Raw genomic sequence first — 15,489 nt, 5'->3', positions numbered from 1 at the left:
TGTATAAAACAAAATCTATGCAAACAGTAAATTTTGAAAAACAGAGAATATAAAAATTATTCATGATTCATAATTTAAGAGTTACACTAAACAATTTGTAAAAACAGGTAATTCATTTATTTTACTTGCATAAAAGTATCCATTTAAGATAAAGTCATGCTCCCTAAATTCTACTCTATAAATTTTATTATCTCAAACACATTATTTTAACACATTCTTTTGTCTTTATGAATTTAAGTTACTAAGATGGTAGCTACTTCAATTAGTATATTAGAGCATTTCTGCATCTAACATTTTAAGACAAATGTTCATGTGAATTACTATTTAAAGCTAAGCATTTTAATTTTTCAACTACATATAATTCACCATTACCTAAAGGTATGTATTCACAAGCATATTCATCACAGAAAACAGTACTTCATAAAATGATGCATATATTACCTGGAGGGGCTATGTGAGATAGTGGTTTGTTGATAATTGGAAGATGCAGGACTACTGTGCATGGAATTCTGAGAAAGTTTATACTGAGACATCATCATTCCTACATAGCACATAAAAATGGAAAACATGTTATTTTCTTTTAATGGTAAAATGTCTTTTAAATAATTTAAAGCAATTGCTCTATCACAAACATTCAAAAGATCTTTCTGTTCAGAGACAGGTATTTAATTAAAAAAAATTTTTTTTTATTTGCTTACTTACTGTCCTATCATTTAGCTTTACTTTGATTTAATTTAATTTAAATTCAATTATTTAGACATTTTAAAATTAAAGATAAAATCTATGATTAACCCTGAACTTTCTTATGATATGTATAGCTAATCTTTTGGGGATTACAAGCATCACATTATATTCCCAAATTCCATTATTAATTTAATTTATTATTAATTTATTTATTATTGAATTTATTTATTAAATTAAATTAAATTTATTTTCTTTGAAAAGAAGCTTTAGAAGTCACTTTATCTAACCTCTGACCAAATACTATACTGACCAAATACTACACAATTCCTCCTACAACAGGTTGTCGTTGGGTAGTTTTTCCATTACATGGAATACTTTATTACAGACATCTCCAGTCTTTAGAAGCTTCATTTCACAACACTACTTGTTTCACTGTGATTCAGATCTCAGTTTTAAAAGAATACTATTTTATTGAGGGGTCCAAAGTTTTGAGTTGCTGCAATTTCCATCTGAATGTTCTGAAGTGAAACAGAATGCTCCTATTCCTTCTTCCACAATAATCCTTTGCCACACAGTAAGGATTAAATGAATATTTGATTAAAGAATGAAAACGTGAGGATAGCTTTCAGATTCTCATGTTTCTTTTTAAGCTAGACATTGTTCCTTCAATTATTACACAAATGACATTTTGTTATATAGGAGATGCAGAAAAATTCAGTTATTTAGACATTTTAAAATTAAAGATAAAATCTATGACTGACCCTGAACTTTCTTATGATATGTATAGCTAATCTTTTGGGAAGTTACAAGCATCACATTATATTCCCAAATTCCATTTCCTGCTACTGATATGAAAAGTGCCTTTCACCAAAAACATTCAAACAGAAGTTACATGTTCATTTGCCAGTAATACTGCAGTAGGGATTCTAGTTCTAAAACAGCAGCTGAATGAGACGAGGGCTCAAAATCACCTCAGAATCTACCACTAATAATGTGTTTTCTTTTATATGCAGTCTAAATTAACTTCTGAGCTTTCTCTTCCAACTCAATTCAGTAGTAAATCATATGTTCCATAGCTTAATAATTTAATTACTATAATTACTGTTTTTTTTTTTTTGAGAGGGAGGGCAATCCTCTATGAGATGAGAGTTAAAAAAATGTTTCCCCTGAATTAACAGTCTGAGACAAGCTAGAATTACTAGTTTGACAGCAATGGCTTTATTTTAAAAAGGGGGCAAATGAAATTTCTAACAGTCCTTTCTGATTATCTCAAAGTTCCAAGGAACTATGAATAAAGTGATTTGCATATTATTAAATTTGCTCCATATGTGTGACTCACATTTACATTTAGCAACCAAGAATCACCCTTTTAAATTGTAAAGCCAAATATCACCAGGGAAACGCTTAGAAAAAAATCATAACACACAATGAATCAATTCATTTTTTAATGCTAAGTTTATGTTTTCACAAAGTATGATATGGAGAAATCAATGTTTTTGACTAAAATATAAGTGCATGTAGTATAAAATACAAAATGTGTGACTGAAAGGTAAATACTCTCAAAAAAAAAATTTTTTTTTAAAGATTTTTATTTATTTATTGAGAGAGCTAATGATAGAGAGAGCATGAGAGGGGGGAGAGTCAGAGGGAGAAGCAGACTCCCTGTTGAGCAGGGAGCCCGATGCGGGACTCGATCCTGGGACTCCAGGTTCATGACCTGAGCACTGAAGGCAGTCGCTTAAACAACTGAGCCACCCAGGCACCCATTTCTCAAAGTTTTTTATTAGAGTGATTTACTACCCAAATTAAATATTTAAAAAAATGTTACAAAATGTAGTATAAATAGCTTTGGAAGATGTCCTTTATTTAATTTTATATCTACTCACATTATCTTATGCTTAATGCTCCTATCCTGTAAGTTTTTCTTCCAATCAATGATCTCTCCATATTTTCTTTCATTACAACATTCTTCCAGAGCATTTAATTCTAGATTTACTTCTCACCATTACTATCTGTCTCCTCCTACTGCAACCTAGCTTGTTGGTTCTGGTGAACATACAGTATTGTCCTGCAGACCTGCCTTCAATTTGCAGGAAGGGGAGTTTGGGAAGAAGCATTTCCATAGATTCACTTTGGGGAATGGACAATATGCAACTGCTTTAAAAACACAACTCACACTCAAATACACAAAATTAACAAATACTATTTAAAAAACAAGACAAAACTAGGAAATGGAGTGGAGGGCTTCATGGAGGTACTGCCAATATATCTAGCAATTTTTTTTTTTTAAAGATTTTATTACTTATTTGAGAGAGAATGAGAGAGAGAGAGAGAGAGAGAGCATGGGGGGGGAGGGTCAGAGGGAGAAGCAGACCCCCTGCTGAGCAGGGAGCCTGATGCGGGACTCGATCCAGGGACTCCAGGATCATGACCTGAGCCGAAGGCAGTCGCTTAACCAACTGAGCCACCCAGGCGCCCAGCAATATTCTTGAATACAATTCATCAGTTTACTAAGCTGGGCCTGAGTTGTCTAAACTACTCCCTTCTGACTATTTTAATCTTGAGAGCCAGATAAGTACTTGGGCTTGAAAGATTCAGTACAAATGCTCATGGGTACTCCCTGACTACATACAAATTTTATCTATATTGAAATATCATATTTTTATGCTTTTTATATTATTTATTAGTTATTATTTATTATAAATAGATTTTTCCTTAGTAATACTTATAAACCTACTTTTCTATTGCTAAGGCGACAGAAGTGTTAAACCAATTTACTATATAACTATGAATGTAATCATCAGTACTAAAACTAATACTTGGCATAATTAGTTACACAAATACTGCATGTTGAAAAGCTCTGCAAATATTTTTATTATATGATTAATGAAAAGACTCCTTTCATACCAATGCCATGATTTTCTAAAATAAAAAAAGACTTCTAAACCTCTTTGATTAAGTAAACGAATGCATTCTGAAATATCTAACAAAATATGCTTTAGCTTTGTCTAATTCCCAAGGAATTTAGTTACATATTAAACTGCAAGAATATTAACATCCATTTAGTTTCCTTCTTGTTCTTGGCTGGATTCAAGGTATCAACTTATCAACACAGCATTCAATGATGATAGGCTACCTTATTAAAGGAGACACTTGAATTTAATTACATGTGAAACAAGCTCTGACAAGAGACCCACAAAAAGTACAATATGAAATTCAATGAAAAACCTCACCACTTTGTACATATCTGTTCTGCATACTTTTCTCCCTGAAAACATTAGGACTCCTTGCCAGGACGGCCTGCAACAAGACTGGTATGTCGCCTTCTGGATCATCACTGCCAAGGTTATCTTTCAACTCTCTGGAATTAAAAAAATAAACATAAAAAATGAGAATAGTGATTAAGAATCCCCTATTCTATATTAGTTAGATAGCAATTCACTAGTGAAATTCAGAAAAGACTGAGGTAGAAAATCAAGAACTTATAGCATTAAAAAAAAAAAAATCACAAAAGATGTCCAACAACTTCATGGATTTTTGAAGATGCTATTCCTGGCATAGAATTAGCAAAAATGACAGGGAGGAGTTCTTCTAAGGAAAACTTTGTTTCCCTATTTTAAACAGAGGAAAAAAAAAAAAGCCCTGAACATGATTTTATGGAACTATGAGTTTATTTAAGAATGTTCATATTAGTTTCAAAGTAGAAAACAGAATCAACTTTAAACTATTCAAAATAATGAAAGGGTACAATGATGATAATTATGCACAGAAGCTGATGTTCGGACTTGGAATATATTTTCTCTCTTACATTTGAATATGAGTCTGCCTTTTTGAGAATGTCCTCTGAATGAAATAATGCTGCCACACTGGTTAAGACAAGACCCAGAGATTATGTAACTTTTCCATCTAATATTCTTTTCTCAAATAAAGTCATCAGGGAGCAAAAAAACCACCTAGCAAGTGGTTAAGCTTAGTTGTAATTTTCAATAAACTTAAAAGTAAGTAGCAAATTAAATTTACAACTATGGAACTTAAATGATAAAATTAAATATAGTGTTTTTAATTTTACATTTTATAGGTCTCTGTTCCACTCATTAAACCTAATAACAAAGATGTATAAAAATGATGTCCAATGATAAATTTCAATAAATTTCTGGGGGCAGTCTTAAAGCAGCTTTCCATAAAATAAATCATAAATGTATATGTGCTATTTCCCTTATCTTTTTAAATATTTGGTGATAATTGTTAAGTATGTATAGATATAGAAGTGATATAATATTTAGACACTGAAGAATTTCTGGAGTGACAAAATATTAGTATTAGACTTCCTTCTGATTTTTACTATTTCTCATTTTCTCCATCAGAAAATTCACATTTAGTATATTACTGTAAGAGTCATCATGTCTCCATTATAATGTGCTTTATCCTCATTCCTCTAAATAATGAATCTTTAAATTAAAAAGCAAAAATTAGGGGCGCCTGGGTGGCTCAGTCGGTTGAGCTCTTGATTTGGCTTAGGTCATGATCTCAGGGTCCTGGGACTGGCCCCTGTGTTGGGCTCCCTGCTCAGCGGGCAGTCTGCTTGAAGATTCTTTCTCTCCCTCTGCCTCTCCCTACCCCTCACACACACACTCTCTCTCAAATAAATAAATCTTAAAAAAATAAAAAGCAAAAATTAAAGAAAGGATACATGAGTACCACTGTATAAATGAGATGTGAAGGGATAAGAATGGGAGTTTTAACTTTTTTTTTTTTTTTAAGATTTTAAGTAATCTCTACACCCAATGTGGGGCTCGAACTTAAAACCCTGAGATCAAGAGTCACATGCTCTTATCGACTGAGCCAGCCAGGCACCCCGAGGGATTTAACTTTTTATACATTTTTGTGTTGTTTAGATATTATAAATATGTACTAGTTCTGTAGTAAAAATTTTTTAAAGTATACTCATATGCAAAAATTTTCTAAATAAGCTATATAATTTATGTTTATATTATTTTTTAAAAATCTACTGGGTGAAAATACACACTTAGGTTCAGATGATATGATAAATCCTGGGAAAAATTACTCCCAATTTTGTAGTAGCCATCCATGGAGTCAGTCCTTGAGTTTTGGTTAACTTCCCATGGAAAGTATGTGAGCCTATTCCAAATAAAGCTAACAGATTATAGTCAGTAGTATTTGGGAATTCTAATCACTCTAGCATTATCAAGGAGGAGACGGCTTCTTGAGCAACTTTAGACCTCCTTGCACAGATCCACCTTGACGAATCCCAAAATTATTCAAAGAGTTGAAAAGACCTTCATATAGCTACATGGGTCAGAACTACTGTCTCAAAATAACTATGGCCTATTTAAATCTCACTGTAAGGCTCATTTGGATATTCATATATTTTATTTTTAAATAAAAGGGTTTTTTTGTTTATTTATTTATTTGACATAGAGAGAGAAAGAGAGCACAAGCATGGGGAGCGGCAGAGGGAGAGGGAGGAGCCAACTCCCTGCTGAGCAGGGAGCCCGATGTGGGGGCTCAATCCCAGTATCCCGAGATCATGCCCTGAGCTGAAGGCAGATGCTTAACCCCACTGAGTCACCCAGGTGCCCCATTCATATATTTTAAAATTAAACTGTTTGTAAATTTTCTGAAATAAAGGATAAAACCAGGAATACTGACTCTCTTAGACCAAAACCTTTCACTTTTAAATTATACTTACATGTGATCTGTTGATACCTGGTTGAGGCTATGGACAAGCTGTGAAACCAAATTATCATCCCTACAGGCCAAAAGGCAGTTCACCTCTTCTGCTATTCGTGCATTAAAGAGAAGGCTCTTTGTAGTTGTAGCAGGTAAAGGGGATGGAAGAGGCAGCTGGTTCAGGACTATTTGGAATAAAATCAGATTATTAGAAATTGAGTGCCTGTAAGAAGTCTTTTTATATTATTTGCTTATAAAATATTTGCTTCCAAGTATTTTGGGATTAAAAATAAGTTATAAATATCAATGGGACAAATTATTAAAAGGCATTCTACCTCTCCCCAAAAAAACCAATCAACTCTGTAAAACCCTAAAACATCACTTGGGCAATAAAAGAGTTTATTAGTCCCTAAGAATAAAACTCAACTCCTTTATATGCATGACTTTTCATATCTTAAATCTTTATTCATTTAATAAATGAGAAGCCAAAAAGGTAGGGTTAAAAAGTAACTTCTAAGAATTGAGAATACATTAATTAATCTCATTTATTTTTGCTTCTGAGATTTATCAGAATCACTAGTAATCCCACATAAATAAACCAAGTAATTATACCCAACTCTTCACCTGATATCTACACAAGTAATATGTTTTTAAAAAGCTTAAGTATATATTTAAAAAATATAGATCACTTTAGCAGAAGAACATTCATTATGGAATAGGGATTCTGGTGGAAGCCAACTATCTAAGGAATTATGCTTTCAGTTATAAATTCCTAAATAGTTCTCTCCTCTCTTTATTCTAGTCTAACAGAAAACAAAAGGACATGAATGTTTATATAGTAGTTTAAATCCAGCTATTTACTGTCTCTTCACATAATGGAAATCTATTCATTTGTCTAAAGTAAAAGTTAAGAAAGTTAACTAAAGTATCTTTGTTTTTGGCTTAATTTCTAATACCTATACAGTGTAACAAGCTGCTCAGCCCCAGTGGCTAATAATAGGTTTTTTATTAATAAAAATACAGGAAACAAATTATTACTTAATAAACAGGGTTTATTGGGCAAACTTTTAAAATATAAGGTACAGTTGAGATAATGGGGAGGACAACCAAAAATAAATCCCTGGTAGTATATCTGATTTGGCACTTCTACATATCATATGAATTTGTGCCTTACCTGTAACAAAGTGACAACAAAAACTAAACACAGTTTCAGAAGTTTTCTTACCTGCATTATCCTAATTCCACCACTTTCTTATTCAGATTTCACAAATTAGCCATGTTAGTTTCCTAACCCCAAAGCTATAGGCTATTAACTATTTTATTCCCATTAAAACCAGGTGGAAATTAACAACAGGAAAATAATATTAAGGACTACTGAACACAGATAAAAATACTTCTTAAAGTTATTTCCTCATAGCTCCTTTACTATAAAGCCCCAACGTTTGCATAATGTGATGTCCTCACCTTCTACTTTTCTCTCTCCTATCTCTTTTTCCCTTTATTTACTCAGATAGGATGACATAGGGACTAACACTATGGGTTGTTTTTGTACCATTACCCAGGGATTAAGAATTAAGAGTTAGAGTGGGCTACCATAAGAAAGAGTCCCTAAAAAACTGTGTTACACTAAGTAAATCTCAAAAGAATGACAGAATTCTTTGAACTTAAATGATCAGAGTAAAATGGGCTGCTGATATCTATGACAAACTCCAACAGATTACTGAAGATGACATCCAAAATGACCATTGCTAAGAAATCAGATTAAGTTGGGCTATCAAACCTTCTTCTTTAAAGGACAGTTTCAGTTATTTCTAGAAGTGCTTTTTAAAAAGTCTACATTTGCTCCTATATGCAAATCCATGCTTCTTCAGTTTTGATTTTTCTTTAATGCTTTGTCTCATCTTTGGTCTTTACTTTTGCATTTATCCCTTTATCATGTAAGACCTTTAAACAAACAAATACCACCATTTCTTAATGCATCCTTAGGATGAAACAGAAGTGAAGGTCTTCTCTATTAGCTGACTATACTAATTTTGTTACTTTCACATGCACGCCAATAAACCAAAGGAAATGATGATATTTGTCATTCAAAATCTAGTATCTTAAATAATTTGTTATTTATGACAATTACAAATAATTTTTTCTACAGTCTCTCTTAAAATCATTGTTAATTCAGAATAGAATATAAACTAGATAAATCAAGCAAACTTACGGTCTGTGAGACTAGCAATCCCCGCAAGAGTAGTGATGGGGACATGGGGCATATCCCCATTCATCCTGAAGTTCTGGAATGGTGTTGCCTATAAAAGTACTTAGTTCAGGTGCCAGCTGTCATTACTTCCCATTTCCCAAACACTGCAACAAAAAACAGACAATTATTTGTAAAAATATGTCAAATATAATACTATTAGGGAAATGTCTATAAAAAACAAGATTTTCTGGGGTGCCTGGGTGGCTCAGTCGTTAAGCGTCTGCCTTCAGCTCAGGTCATGATCCCAGGGTCCTGGGATTGAGCCCCACATCGGGCTCCCTGCTCAGCGGGAAGCCTGCTTCTCCCTCTCCTGCTTCCCCTGCTTGTGTTCCCCTCTCTCGCTGTGTCTCTCTCTGTCAAATAAATAAATAAAAATCTTAAAAAAAAAAAAAAAAGATTTTCTGTTTTTCTTGTTTCTTAATCTATATAACAATAATAGCTACCATTCATATATACTTCCCATATATTAGGCCCTGCAAAATGCTTTGCATATATTTACTCATTTAGTTCTCACAACAATAATGTAAGGTAGGTACTATTATTTTCTGAATTTTACTGATGAGGAAATTAATTTACAGGGAGTTTAAAGTAACTTGTGGAGGAAAGAACAGAACCCAAGCAATCTGGTTCAAGAGTCCGTGTAACCAGTAGGCTACATTACTAAACTGGGATACTCAGTTTTGACAAGCACTATAATTCTCCATATCATAGACACATTAAAATCTAGCTTCAACTTGCCTTGCTAGCTATGTCTCTCACTACTCTTCTACATAAACCATCCTCTTCAATCAAGCTGATCAGATTATCTTGAACCTACCTTGTGTTTTCACATTTTTATTTATTTCCTTATATATCTCCCTACCTAGATAGCCCATCCATACTTTAGTCCAAATCCTGTAATTCTTCAAGATCTAGGGCAAGTTCCTACTACTTCATGAAACCTCAGACAAATTCAGCTAAAAGCCTACCTTAATCTAACCTTCACTTATAGCTCAATCAATATTCTTTTGTAAATATATATTCCTTTGTGACAATTTTTGAAACTTGTCTTGTTTCATTCTTATATAATGTTCATATACTTACCCTGTATTCCCAATTACCACTGCATGCTTCTTAATATCAACCAATCACATAATTAATACATAACCACAGAAAGGGCAGAGAAATGCTTTAACATCTTAATGTTCCTGTATGACTTAGCTGACTTAAATATTCAGTTTTTATAATGTAATTCTGTGTTTGTCTGTGTATATAGACATTCTGTAAAATTCCTGAATACGTTTTCCATTCTGTTCAATGTCCCCAAATTTTTCTCATCTTAATTTCAACATGTGGCTTTCTGGAACCTTTATCTTTCCTTTAACAGTGTCCTTGTTGAAGAACCTTTTTTGAAGTATACAAATTTTAATAATGTGCACATTAATCAAAGATATGCCTTTATTAAATAACTTTATAAGTTCATCAGTAAATAGAAGTCTGCATGTCAACTAAAACACAGTGCTACAATAGAAAACTAAATTACAATTTTCAGTTTAAACATTTTTTGAGATTCTATTTCCTTGTTAGTTAAAAGAACCTTTAAGTTTTCTGAATTGTAAACTTCAAAACAGTGAAATGATATAACACGAATAACTCCTCTTACTCATATATCTTAATGCAACTTTGCAAATAAAATTTTTTTAAAAGTAGAAGTATATAGGGGCACCTGGGTGGCTCAGTCAGTTAAGCGTCTGATTCTTGGTTTCAGCTCAGGTCATGATCTCATGGGTCGTGGGATCGAGCCCCACGACGAGAAGGGAGTCTGTGGGGACTCTGCTTGAAAGAGTCTCTCCCTCTGCCCTTCTCCCCCCACTCTCTCTCAAATAAATAAATCTTAAAAAAAAAAATAAAAGTAGAAGTATACAGGTAGCTAAAATTAAGAATTTTTTTTCCTCACTTTTATTATAGATATATGTTGACAGAAGTTCATAAAACATGTATGTATGCTTAACAGAGTTATAAAGTAAATATCCATAGAATGACCATCTGAAAAGTCAACACCTTAGTTCCTTCTAAGGTAACAACTACCTTGTCTCTTTAGTAATTATTTCTTTTTTTTTTCCTTACAGTTGTGTCCTTTATATGTACATTCTTTTCTAGTAGCCAGCCAAGGAAACAACTTGACTGCTTTCCTTTGATGAATGACTGACATAAAGTTTGCTAGTAGGAGCCTGCTGAAACGAAATAGTATAGGAAATAGCACAGGAAAAGGTATAGGAAAGATATAATTACTACTGGCTATCTTATAATTGTCCTTGCTATACTGTGGACTTTACTCTTTGAAGTTATTAATTTGATTCTTTAACAACACTAAAGAAATTTAAAGAAACACTATAAATTTAGCAGTTGTATCAAGCACTTAAAAAAAAAATTTAAAACCTGACAGAAGTCACCAAAACACAAAACGCAACAGATTTTTTTTCTAAGTTTAGGCTAATAAAAAAGTTACAGTTGATGCTTAGTAATTAATGGAAAAAAGCAATTGCATGCAAATTATGTACAGAACAGCACAAAAACATCTTGTTATTCTTGTATGACTGTTGTAAATGTAAATTGCCATACTCAAGCAGATTAAGTAACAAGTGACCATGTTATTTATTTAATTCAGAGGACGGGAACCAATAGAGAACAATCTGCTAGAGGGTTCTATCGTGGGCTAACCAAGTTTATTCTGTTTTCCTAAATCCCAAGTAACATGTAAAGCCGACCCAACGATAGCCTGGAGTATTTTAGTCCAAAAATGATTTAATTAGTTACCACATATAAATTAGGAGATTAATAAATCTAACCACAGGATTGTTGTGCTTTTCTTAGTGATATAACAAGGCATGTTAATACTGTGATGTCAACTGAAAACTGGAAGTAAGCGGGGAAAGAAAGGAGAGCAACAATGCTTCCTCGGTTTAAAGAGCTTGTATAGACCGAGTAGGTGACTACTGACAAATATATTTATACCTCACTGCTGAACTACGCTGATTTCATTGGAAGCCAAGCTTCTGAAGAACAGCAGAAGACTTTGGTCGAAATGGACTTAAAATTTTAGCTAAAGTCACAGATGTTGATAAATATGAGTAATTTGTGGAAATGCTGCTGCCTATGCTGGAATGTGACCAGAGTCCATCAAGAAAGAGCATTCCTAGAATTCTAAAAATGAATATACAGAACTCTAACTAACTAGACATGACATTTCTGGCTCTGGGTTGGGCAGTGTTTGGTCTACCTGGCTCTGTGAAAGTATACTGTCTTTCATGAAACTGCTGAAACTGAAGCTGAAAGTCATTATCTCTGGGGAACAATGTGTTCAGAAGGAAATGGTAACCAAATGGGAAAGGAGATTATAATGAGTCCTTTAGAACTGTCACTTAAGGCAGTGCTTTACTTACTTAAAATCTGTGAATGGTGACCAATTAGTGGATTATAAAATAAAATTAGTGGGTTGAGATCAACACTGAGAGGGATGGTAGGAATGGAAATATAAGTTTACATTGCACACTGCTTTGTGACTCCAGGTAAAATGTCTAATTGTGGGTCAACCAAGGCAAAGCAGTTTCAAAGTTGCCAACTGAAAGAAATAGAAGAGTGAATATAGAAGCCCACCTCCTGAGTGGTGATGAGAATGCAACAAAATAATGCATGTAAATCACTTGACATACTACCTGGCATATAGTAAGTGATCCAGAAAGTTAGTAGTGTTACTAACTGAAAAACACACATATGGGAAAACAGAGGAGAAACAAGGGTGAATTAGGGAAAAGGTGTCTTCAATAACACCCATAATCCCCACTTCTGAAAGATGTATTATAAATTATTTGAAATTCCAGTATATATTTCACCTTAGTATTACAAATATGTATAGCAGTCCTAGGCATACATACCCACAATTACTTAAATGATAAGGTAGCTGAAATAAATATTGGTAGTGAAAAGTAAGGAATAAAACCTAATCTTTGTAATACTAAGGACTAAATCAAATACAAACTAAGAAATCATTTACAGTTTATTTTAGAATGGCTTGGTTTAATTAAAATAATTCTTAATTAGTATAAGATATTATGGTAAATTCTCATTTCAACCCATTATATATGAATCTGATGTGGACATCTAAGCACTTGACAAGATTTTTAAAGGCTCTAGTTCTTTGCTCATTTAATTTCACTTTAAAACTTATGGTTTCTTCATACAAACAAAAGAAATGCAAATAAAAAATTATTGGTAGAAGTTATAATAATAATATTCAAATTGGGATGGATTTGGAATAAAAGGTGCTCTCACAATCTGATGGTAGATAAACTTTCCTGGACAGCCAGTGAGTGTACCCCATAGCCAAGAAATGTGTACAATCTTGTCTGAATAACTTCAATTCTTTAGTAGTGAAAAACACTAGAAATGATAACATTTATTGAGCATCTAGTTGGAGATGTCTAAAGTAGAAAGTTGGAAATTCCAGAACTGACAAAAAATGGTCAGAATTACAGCTATAGTTATGAAAATGATCCACAGAGGACTGATAACAGTTAAATTGTAATAGTAGGAGACAGGCAAGATACAAGGTAACATTGTGGGGGGAGACTTTTTTAGCACTTCTTATGTGTGGGACATTAACATATACCTTTCCTTAATTGTTACCAAAGTCAGAGGGTTATGAAGATTATCTCTATTTCACAGATTCAAAAATGAAGGCTCAGAGCCTAAACGCTTTGTCTGTGGTTATACAGACAGGACAGAGCAGAGCTGGGATCTGAACTCAGATGTTTCTAACCAAACCTTATATTCTCATGAGTATCCGAAGAACATAAAACTGTGAAACATCTACATTGCTATGGCAAAAGGTAAAAGGTAAGGAAACTGTCCCTCAGAGAAACTGTGTGTTCAAGGTCTCACAGCTAGTAATTGACTGAGTCAAGACTAGAATACAAATGTTTGGATTTCTAGTTCAGTATTCTTTACACTATGTTGTCATCTTGCAGGATTATAACATTATAAATCAACCGAAATTCTATACATGTAAAATATTTAGCTAATTAACACCTTTCTTCCTTGCTAATGTTATTATTATACTATTTTTGGGTGGGGAGGGAAGGAGGGTTTTAAAACCAGAATATTTTTATTGTCTCAGTTTATATTACATCGAACAGTATAAGCTGCCTCAAATTCTTTTGGGAAACAAGGAGAATATAAATCCTAAATAGCCAGATAAGTAAATAAATAAATCTACGTTGTACTACTTACTATTTTAAACCGGTAACAGTGACTCCCTTGAGAGTGGCACCTCTCTAGCAGAATCCTTTCACTAGTCAAGCTACCTTCATATTCCTTTTCACTGCCTAAAATGTATTCAAGAACAAAATTTTCACATTCTAAGATACTCCCAAAAGATGTTCCTTAAATCCTAGCTCAAAAACAGTTCCCAATCAGCCACACTGTGAAAATTTTCACTTTTTTTTTCTTAAAAAGATTTTATTTAATCATTTGACAGAGAGTGCGCCAGCAGGGGGAGTGGCAGGCAGAGGGAGAGGGAGAAGCAGGCTCCCTGCTGAGCAGGGAGCCTGATGCGGGGCTCGATCCCAGGACCTCGGGATCACGATCTGAGCCGAAGGCAGACGCTTAACCGACTGAGCCACCCAGGTGCCCCTCACTTCTTTAAAACATTTCTATTTTTCTATAGTTCTAAGTTATTTCCATTAAATAAGAGAAGTGCAAAATAAAAGCAAAAAGCACAGCACAGCTCTAATGCTCTCTTTGGACACATGCTTTGCTTCTGGAACCCTGAGCTCCCTGCAGCCACCATGCTGGATACCAATAAATGTGCATTATTCCTATGTGTATTCCAGTAACGCAGCTATATCCTAATGTATATAATATGTAATAGAAGAATATAGTTCCATTATTAAGTACTACTAGAAAGAGAAGTCACAAATCAGGCTGAAGTTTTAGGGTCTCTCAAAACTCATTTTAAAGAGTATGTGTATGTTCACTGAGAAGTATAATGATTAGTAAAACTTTATATATTTCTATAATCAGTTTTCTTCCTTGTTCTTACCAATTTATTTCACATGCATTTTTATACAAACCAACTTTAACAAAAGCTCATATTACTTTAAAAGGTCCCAGCTGATTATTATAGTTAAATTGACTAGCAGAGTCCTGCTAAGTAGTTATACAATGTCTAATCTTAACAAAATACGCAAAAATACAAGCTCCATCAGGAAAAAATAGTCCTGAGTCCTGGAGTTAATAGTTAATTTTTTCTTTTTTTACAGAGAGGCCATGGAAGAAATTTCCAAGTGCTGCTATGATTTGGGTTACTAATCCACGTCCCCACACCAAAAAATTTTATTTCTCACCCTCTTTTCCACTGCAAAAGAAACAGTCTATCTTAAGCCCCTAATAGAGGTTGAGACTGTAGCCTATACCATGAGACTATTTTCTACACAAAGATATTGGAAATGAAAAATCAAACAATGGAGATTTTATTTCTTTCTAAATGAGGTTTAGGTCTTAAAGAACTATGACAGTCAGATGTAGGTCTCAACTTCTGGCCATAACACATTTGATGATACATGATTGATTTAATCTGAAATAGAAGAGAAAATGCTTTTATGTGAAATCACTGAACGGTCCACAAGAGGGCACACCTTCAACTATAAAAATTCAAAATTCACTAAGAAATAAAGATCGCTTATTTTTAAAATTTTAATTCCAGTATGGTTTAATATACAGTGTTATATTAGTTTACAATATAGTGATTCAACAATTCCATACATTACTCAGTACTCATCAAGGTAAGTGTACTCTTCTTTTTTTTTTTTTAAGATTTTATTTAT

The 15,489-nt window shown here is 33.3% G+C and overlaps 1 protein-coding gene across 2 annotated transcripts in view; it reads right to left on the bottom strand.

Moving 5' to 3' along the window:
- NIPBL (NIPBL cohesin loading factor) overlaps nucleotides 1-15,489 on the bottom strand; it is a 201,911-nt gene that overhangs the window by 102,202 nt on the left and 84,220 nt on the right. For both annotated transcript variants that reach the window (XM_032415149.1, XM_032415150.1), the window contains exons 2-5: nucleotides 8,588-8,730; nucleotides 6,395-6,560; nucleotides 3,918-4,045; nucleotides 442-541 (exon numbers count right to left, since the gene is read on the bottom strand). In XM_032415149.1, coding sequence (XP_032271040.1) covers nucleotides 442-541; nucleotides 3,918-4,045; nucleotides 6,395-6,560; nucleotides 8,588-8,651 — 458 coding nt within the window. In that variant the 5' untranslated portion in view covers nucleotides 8,652-8,730. The remainder of the gene's footprint in view (nucleotides 1-441; nucleotides 542-3,917; nucleotides 4,046-6,394; nucleotides 6,561-8,587; nucleotides 8,731-15,489) is intronic.

This window comes from Phoca vitulina, unplaced genomic scaffold (assembly GCF_004348235.1).
Source record: "Phoca vitulina isolate PV1807 unplaced genomic scaffold, GSC_HSeal_1.0 scaffold17, whole genome shotgun sequence".
NCBI classification, from domain to species: Eukaryota; Metazoa; Chordata; class Mammalia; order Carnivora; family Phocidae; genus Phoca; species Phoca vitulina.
This window is presented reverse-complemented; position numbering and strand designations above follow the sequence as displayed.